Source organism: Gorilla gorilla, chromosome 12 (genome assembly GCF_029281585.2).
Source record: "Gorilla gorilla gorilla isolate KB3781 chromosome 12, NHGRI_mGorGor1-v2.1_pri, whole genome shotgun sequence".
NCBI lineage: Eukaryota > Metazoa > Chordata > Mammalia > Primates > Hominidae > Gorilla > Gorilla gorilla.
Window position 1 is genome coordinate 131,633,296 of NC_073236.2, and position 8,903 is coordinate 131,642,198.

Sequence of the window (8,903 nt, forward strand, 5' to 3'; positions counted from 1 at the left end):
TCACGCCTGTAATCACAGTGCTTTGGGAGGCTGAGTGGGGAGTATTGCTTGAGGCCAGGAGTTTGAGACAGCACTGAGGGTCCAGGATGTGTAAGACACTAGCACAGCACCTGAGATATTTTTGAGTGGTGGGACAGAGAATGTGGTACAAAAAGATGAATGAGGCTGGATGCAGTGGCTCACGCTTGTAATCACAGTGCTTTGGGAGGCTGAGGGGGGAGGATCGCTTGAGGCCAGGAGTTTGAGACCAGCCTGGTCAACACAGCAAGATTCTGTTTCTTACATTAAAAACAGCAACAACAACAAAACAACAACAACAACAACAACAACCCATGAACAAGATCTAAGGAGTGCAGGGAAGGGAGTGGGTGCCTCTCAGCACACAGTGAGGCTGGTGCGCTGAGAGGTTTCCCCTCATTGGGATTACTTTGTTCTCTTTGCTATTCCTCCCATTCAAGCAACCCTTTCTCTGCTCTTCCCTAGGTAAGGGGTGTGAGAGCAGAAAGACAAGCAGTCCTGTTTCGGCTGCAGTGACCACTGGGGTGCTCTGCCCAGGTCTCCCCGCTAGCTGCAGTGACAGTTGATAATGGCCATGGCAGAGCCCGCACTGGATGCCCCCTCCTGCTGCAGGGAATGGCCTCGTTTCAGGTCATATCCCCCAGGTTCTGAAACTGACCGAGGAAGGAATGCAAAGGCTCGGCCCTCTTGCCTCAACTTGGGACAACTCTGATGGGCCGTCCCAGCTTGAGAGCGCCACTTAGGATTGGCTGGGGGTGGCTCCAAGTGTAGCCTCGTTGCAGCCAGCTTCAGCTTCTGCAGCATCCTGCCTTTCTCACTTCTTTACAGGAGAATCTCCCAAGAACACCCTCTGATCAGCACTCTGCATGCAATTTCCATCTCGGACTCTGTTTCTAGGAAGCCTTTCAGGCAGCTGACACTGGACGTGGTTGTGAGTTGCAGACCCTAATGAAAAATTGGAGAGGAAGCAGGTGGCCGGCTGATGAAATGATAACCAGAAGGCCTGTGGGCTTGGGTGGCTGAGGCTGGGGCTACTGAGTGTTGAAGAGAGAGAGGCAGAGGCGCAGGATGACTCATCACTGGTCTCAGGCAAACTGTGAAAGCCGGAGCACTTCCTTGGTGGCATTTAAGAAAACCCCGATGATCTGCAGCTGGAAGGCAGGTTGGCTGGAGGACCAGTCTGAACCCTGAGTAGGTTAAGTTCTCAGTCCTTCAGACACAGGGCTCTAATGGGAAAGACGTGAGACACTTACACTTAGGGTGGGAGCCCTGGACAGTTGGGAACCCTGAACACTTACATGCCCCTGAGTCCCCTGGGCCTGCAGAAATGGCCTATTTCTCATGTCATGTAGAAGATTGTAGACTGCTTGAACCTGGGAGGCGGAGCTTGCAGTGAGCCGAGATTGCACCATTGCACTCCAGCCTGGGCAACAGAGCGAGACTCGGTCAAAAAAAAAAAAAAAAAAAGCAAGACTTTCCTTTTTTGAAGATCATAAAGAGGTCTCAAATGAGGTAGGTATCATACAAGACAATGCTTGACCCATCAGGATCTACCCTCATCTTTCCTGTTGGCAAAACCAGAAGAATAACGAACCAAATCTCAGCACAGCCCGACTGGGGATGAGCTGGGCTGGCTTGGCCAAAAGGGGATATCAGGTGAAGGAGCTGTGGGGTCGAGCTAATATGTTGCAGAGGACCTGGGAATATATTCATGGGATTGGATCAAAGAGTGTAGATATAAAATCGAATAAGGTTGAGTTTATTGAGAGGGAGCACTCTAGGTGGTACAGGATTAAGCATCTTGGTCAAGATCCCTGGAGAGAATGCTAAGACTCAACTCAGATGATGCTTAAAAGCCTAGAGAAAGCAGTGACCCACACTCAGGCAGATGGTGGAGGGAGGGACCAAATGGCTCAAAGAAGTGGGCATGCTGGAGTGGACATGCTAGCCTAGCATCCATGGTGCTGACTATCTTCACGAGATGGCCTGGAGGACTTCCCATGTACAAAGGAATGCACTGGTGAGAGTGGCCCCAAAGTCACTGAGCTCAGGAATGGCTGTGCTCTATGTGCCAGAGCTGATGACAGATGATGAAATCACAGAACTGGCTCCTGGTAGCAACGGGGATGACAGGATCCTGGGATTACAAAGGTCAGGTGGTGTGCTCACCATTGGATGCAAGGCAGAGGCCATGATCACAATGAGAGGTGAGATCAGTGGGGCACCCAGGGGGTTCCTGCCCTGCAGAGAGCTCTCAATAGGCTCATTGTTTTAGGAAGGAGATAGATGGGCACCCAATAAGGGCAATGCTTAATTTCTACAAGAAAGCACGTGTGGATTACCAGGAGGTACAATAGTCAGGATCTTTTGCCTAGTTTCTTGAATGGAGCTAATTCTCAGCCCCAGAATCTGTTGACTGAAGGAGGAGCAGAGCTCTTCCCAGGAAGGATGGTACCATATTACAGCAGGTGCATTCAGCAATAATTCCCCCACTTCTCTCCTAAAGATATCTAGGACATTTATTTAGGCAAATGCACACTGGGGAAAGACGAATGCCTTAGCTTTTCAAGGAGTATTAAACTAACATTCATATTTGGAGACCCAAGATGCTACCATAGCCCTCCTATTAGACTGGAGACCAGGAAGGCAGGTGATAAATGGAATCTTTGTTCAAGCCTAGCTCACATTCTTCATTTCCCTGATTCTCTAGTATAATAGGACTGAATGGCAGGTTCATTGGCAGAACCTGCACGTTGGCTCCTTGGCCTAGAATAAAAGATCTTGTAGTGGGGTAGGCCTCTTCCCCTACGAGTTCGTAAACAACAGATATGACCACATCTTATGTTGATGGCAGGAATGTCAGACATGAGTGTTACCCTCAAAGACTTAAAGGATGCAGGGGCTGTGGCCCTTGCCATAGCCTCATTTAATTCACCAGGCTGCCCCTCACACAGACCTGGTGGGCCACGATGGGGGACAGTAAATATCCATACAGTGAGTCAAGTCATATCTCCACCTGCAGTGGCTGTGCCAAGCGTGGAACTTTTGCTAGACAAGATTAAATGGAGTCTTTGGCCTCTCTAAGGAAGCTATTGACTTGGTGAACTGTTGTTTTTCATCCTTGAACAAAGGAGGATCAGCAGCAGTTCACATTGACCTGGAACAAACAAAGAATACTTTTATGGTCCCACTCCTGGTCCATGTGAACTCTCTCACTTTGTTGCTTAAAAAAATTCTTATTTATGGTTTATTTTGCATATTTGTTTCTAAAACAGACTCCTCATATAATAAACAAAATCATAATATTTTGATAATGGTAGAGACTAAATCATATAGTTTGTTGATTTTATATTTTTAAATGCATCTTTAGTTTTTAAATGAGGCAAATTTCAGTTGTCTCTGAGGAGCTTAGAATTATCCAGTTATTTTTTAAGCATGCTAACTTTTGTTGTTTTTTAGTCTGAAGTCACCTGCCCTGTCTGGACATTCCATAGACTACCACTTTTACCCACGACTTTGATGTGGCATGCTCATTGGACCAGATAAGCAAGCAGTGGCAAGTGGATTGGAGGTCTTGGTAAGCCACATGCATAGCGAGGCTGGGAGGTCAGCCCTGTGAAGACTTTGAGGCCTTCCACATTGGTGGAGTTTTTAGGGACTTAACAGGAGAGTCCCTCCAAAGTAAAGAGAGATTGCATTTCATACCTCCTCCCATTAAAGAGGTAGCAGAGTGCTGAGGTGCCTCTTTAGCTTTTGGAGGAAGCATAGTTGGCCCTCGTGAACACGTTTTGAACCCATTTTCTGGGTGGTGTGGAAGGCTGTCATCTTTGATTGGGACCCAGAAAGAAAAGCATTCTCAGTAGGTCCAGGTGATGATGGTGAAAGTAACCTTGTCATTTGTGCCATACGACCTGGACAACTGTATGGTACTCTGTGGCATTTATGGTGTGGTGTGGCAGAACTTGATGGCACTGCATGCACGTATGATACATCACAGAGGTATGGAAGGGGCATCATGTGGAGCTCATGGCAAGCCCTGGGAGAATCACTGCACTCCCGGCATTCTGGAGAAAGGCCATGCCATCAGCACCAGAGAATACATCATTTGAGAAGTGGCTCCTGGTGTGCTTCTCAGCCCTGATAGAGATGAAGCATTTCATCATGCGAGGTTGAGTAACCACATGGCTGGGCTGGTTTCTGTCAGACTCAATTGCTTATACACTTGGGTGGGCCCAACAGAAGGGGAAGTAGGATATCTAGGACTGAACATGAGCAGGGCCAGAGAGAACAAGGAAGTTGCACAAATGGTTTGCTTGGCCCTCAGGTCATCCACCACTCTTGTTCTGCTCTTTCTCCATCTGCTTACACTGATCGCCTTCTCTCAGGCCAGGATGGCTTGATTCATTGGCGCATGTGCATTTAACATGGATTGCAGGCAGCGACATTCAGGGGTGGCCTTGGGAGACAGCAGTGAGGGGAAATCTTCTGATGCACTTCCATCTGGGGAGGTCCTCTGGTCATCCACTTTGTAGGGAAAGTGAGGTGGCCTGAGGTAAGCATATGTGCCCTGTGACATTTATGGCAAGGCTCACGGGCAGTAGGATGTTAGAAAAAGGGAAAGATTGGAACACAAGAGACAAGGAAGTCTGGGGAAGGGGCCTGTGGATGGACCTATCAGGGTGAGTGCAGAGTGTGAAGATCTGGGTATCACATGGTGATCACCAGCAAAGAGCACTCACTGTGGAAGGGGCAGAAACAACCACATAGGTGACTTGGCCGGTGGACATTAGTGAGCCTGTCATTGTCTCACCCAGTGCAGGAACAATGGATGCCCTAGTTGCAGAAATGAGGCTGTGCAAGAGCCCATCAGCACAGGCTCCCACTCTCCGTGGCTCTTCTACGTGCTGCTGCTGCTGAATGTCTAATCTGTTAGCAGCAGAGACTAGCAACACCAAGCCCCCATATTAGTCTTTTAAAGAGACTAATCAACTATTTGGTAGCAAGTTGGCTCTGTGGACCTTTTCTCCCATGCAGGGGATAGAGACTCCTCTAGACCTGGATCATCAGATAGTCTTGGCATAAGTTTACCTTTCCTGCCTGCAGGGCCTACGCCAGCATCACCATCCACCAACACAGGGTTCCACCTAACAGTGCTTTAGGTCAAGAAACCCATTTTATCACAATGGAAATTCAGCAGTAGGCACATAACCATGGGTTCCAGTTTCCCCATCACATATGACATCACCCAGAGGCTACCAGCTTGACAGAGAGGTGGATGAGCCTTCTGTAAATAGTTAAGGGCCCGGATTAGAGATGATATCCTATGAGGATGGGCCACTGTCCTCCAGGACACAGTGCTGCTGTGTCCCAAATAGGTTGGAACCAAAGAAAAGAATAGTAGTAGGAGCAGCCTTACTTACCATCACCACCAGTGACCTACTTAGGGAATGTGTGCTTTCTTTCTCTGACATATGAGCTTCTGTGGGTGTAGAGATCCTGGCTTGCAGAGCAAGGATGCCTCTGCAGGAGGACGCAGCAAAAGTCCCAACGAACTTTAATTTACACCAGCCACTTTGTCACTTAGAGTCTTCATGACAAGGATCAGCCGTAAAGGAAGGGAGATATCATCCTGGTGGGCACAGCTGACCAGGGGAAGTGGGGCTGAGGATGCACAGGGCCAGGGCAGAATTGATTGTTGCTCGGAGGATGCACCAGGGTGTCTCTTGGTGCTCCCAGGCTCAGTTTTAACTACAAGTGGCCAAGTGCAGATGTCATAGCTTGCAAAGGGGATGATAACTAGAGGTACAGACCCTTCAGAGATGATGGTCTGGACTGCCTCACCAGGCAAGCTATGTAGACCAGCAGAGGTGTGAATTGAGGATGGGGGGAATCTCCAACCAAGGGTGGAGGAGGACAATGATGAATATTGGTTATAGCCTTGAGAGCAACTGCAGCAATGGGGGTTGAAATTCATTCTACTAATCTTCCTTTGTAAATTTCCCAGGTAACCAGTTCAACCAAAATCCTGGGACAGCTGTTCCCTGATGCAGCACACTTCCTAGAAGAAGCAAGTGAATTTAAAGCGGAGTGAACTGTAGGGGAGTTCACGACCAAATCTGTGATGCTTTCCCCAGATCTTTCTTCAGGGCCAACACATCCATTGCTCAGCTGTGATAGACAGGAGTCAGGGGTGGCTCACCTCTCTCACTGGGAATTGCCCTCAGCAGTAGGGAACTCATTCAGGGTTAAGGCATCTCCTTGAGGAGGCCCATGTTCAATTACTGGTTGACACAGGAATATGAAGGCCTGGCCCTCGTCTCAGCTTGGAATAAATCTGAAGGCCCATCACAGCTTCAGAGATGCTTGGAGAAGGCTGAGGTCTCCCCTGCAACCTTATGGTGAGTTGTCTTCTCTCTCTGCCCAACTCTGCCTTCCTTCCTTGAAGAGGTTTCTTTGAGAACACTTCTTGTATTAATCTGTTGTCATGCTGCTAATAAAGACATGCCCTAGACTAGGTAATTTATAAAGGAAAGAGGTTTAATGGACTCACAGTTCCACATGGCTGGGGAGGCCTCACCATCATGGCAGAAGGCGAATGAGGAGCAAAGTCACGTCTTACTTACATGGTGGCAAGGAAGAGGGGGTGTGCAGGGAATTCCCCTTCATACAATCATCAGATCTCTACAGTCATCAGATCTCTTGAGACGTATTCACTGTCATGAGAACAGCATGAAAAAGAGCCGCCCCCATGATTCAGTTACCTCCCATTAAGTTTCTCCTATGATGTGTGAGGATTATGCCAGCTACAATTCCAGATAAGATTTGGGTGGGGACACAGCTAAACTATATCACTTCTCAGTAACCTTTTTCATGCAATTTCAGGCTGTTTCCTGTAAGCTGGATTTTAGAACATCCTAGGCCTTTAGGATATTAGGCTTTATGGAATACGTCAGGTTCTAGAAAAAACGATCATGAGCAAGAGTAATAATGACTCCTCACTAAACAAAAACAAAATAAAACAAAATAAAACAAAACAAAAAAAGAAACTTAGGACAAAAGTTTCTCAGTGAATATTCTTTTATTATTATGCTGTGGCTATGACTCTCTTTATCCCTAAGGATGTTTTGCTTTAAAATTTATTTTTGTCTGATATTCATAGAGCTAATTTCATTTTATTGGTAGTAATATTTGCCGGAAAGACCAAAAATCTTCAAGCTATGAGTTTTGTTTTAGTTAATGCAAATTTGCATTGATTTGAGTAGAAAGCCTATTTTTCATTGTAAATTCTCAAAGCCTTCCCCTGCTCTCAGTCCGGTCTTCTCAGCACCAAGGGCGGTCCCTGTGTGTTTTTGGGTGTGGGATTTACTTCCCCTATACCCTTACAATGAGGATATAATATTTTGGGATCCCAGACTTATGGAAGAAGCCTCTCCTATTGGACTCTCTACTTTTTAATGGGACCTGGGCTTTTTCATAAAGGCTGTGAAAATGAAAGTTCACCAGATTTGCTTTTAAGGCAGAAATTATTTCATTGCTCTTATTCCTTGTTACCAACTTTCCCTTAGATTTTGACCTGATAATTCCTTATTATGTAATAAAGATGTTTTTAAGAATTTTAAAACATTTTAATCCAGAATTTTTAGTGTTTGATCAAAATAGTCAGCCTTCCATGTTACTGGAAACAGAAATCCTAGAGGTAATTTTTTAAACAAAGAAAATTTTGATAATGGTGAAATTTTAGCATCTACTCACTCTGCACATGCAGGGAACTCATTTAATTGGTATGATGCAAATATACACTTTGAAATTGGCATGATGCACTATGGGATCCTGAGGCTCCATCATGTTCATTTTAGTTCACTTTATGAGAGAGAGAGAGACTGTTTCACATTTATTGGATGGTGTTTCCGAACAATTTCAACAATTGATTTGCATTATACAGTCGAGACAATAAAATTGAAAATAAATTAAAGCCACTTAAACAACTGTTTTGTGGAATAAATATGTAAAATTTGAATATTTATGATGGTAAATCAGATTAAGGTGCTGAATACTTTTTTCTAATCTTTCATCAATGATGCAAAGCTCTCAGGAGTAAGTTTATCAAGTTTTTGTAGTGTGTTTTGATTAAATATAAATAAACTAATCACATTTTTATGGTTACAAAATAGTTCATTAAATGGGGAGGCAGTGATAGCAGACTTTTCCTCTGGAAACACACAGTTAGCAATGTAGATTTGCATTCCACAAAGGCTAAGAAATGATAACAGGTTTTATATAGCTGATGAGAAAGCTTCGTGTTGACTTTTAATAACCATTACACTGAAAACTAAGTTTTAATGTTTTGAACTTTTTCCAGAGAACCTTGAGTTGTTGAACTCATTAATTCTTTGGGACCATCTTACTGATATTCAAGTTTGCGAAACAGGCTTTCCCTTTAAGATTTGTTTTCCTCAAAATACAAGGTATGATATTTGGGAGAATTTGTAAGTTTTTTACTAGGGAATATAAGAGAAAACCCATGATTTATTTTAGTGTCCTTTTACCTTAGACTATTGATGCTTCAGTTTTGAAGTGGATTCTGCGCTCAAGAAATGTACCATTGAAGAATGGGACTGGTGGGAAGGTGAGGAAATGGAAACTCTGCAGTTAAGTAACTTGTCCTTGGTCTTCTACCTGATAAATGGTGGGACACTTTTCTGCTCTGCCAAATGACACCTTCACTTCTTGGATCCCCTCCAACTTCCTAAACCCCTTCCCTTCCCTTCCTTTCTCCTCCATCTCACGTCCCTAAGCAGACAGAGGCACCCAGGTAACGACTTCATCTTTTCACCCATATCTTCCTATGCACATTCCATACTTGAGATCAATTGCAGCAGTGGTGG

The 8,903-nt window shown here is 45.2% G+C and overlaps 1 protein-coding gene across 1 annotated transcript in view; it reads left to right on the forward strand.

The window, feature by feature from the left end:
* LOC101150888 (putative uncharacterized protein encoded by LINC00299) overlaps positions 1–8,609 on the forward strand; it is a gene marked incomplete at its 5' end in the record, with an annotated part of 30,333 nt that extends 21,724 nt beyond the window's left edge. Inside the window, 4 exon segments of the mRNA XM_063695477.1 lie at positions 3,478–3,595; positions 6,023–6,416; positions 8,378–8,483; positions 8,570–8,609. Coding sequence (XP_063551547.1) covers positions 3,478–3,595; positions 6,023–6,109 — 205 coding nt within the window.
* Positions 8,610–8,903: the final 294 nt, after the last annotated feature.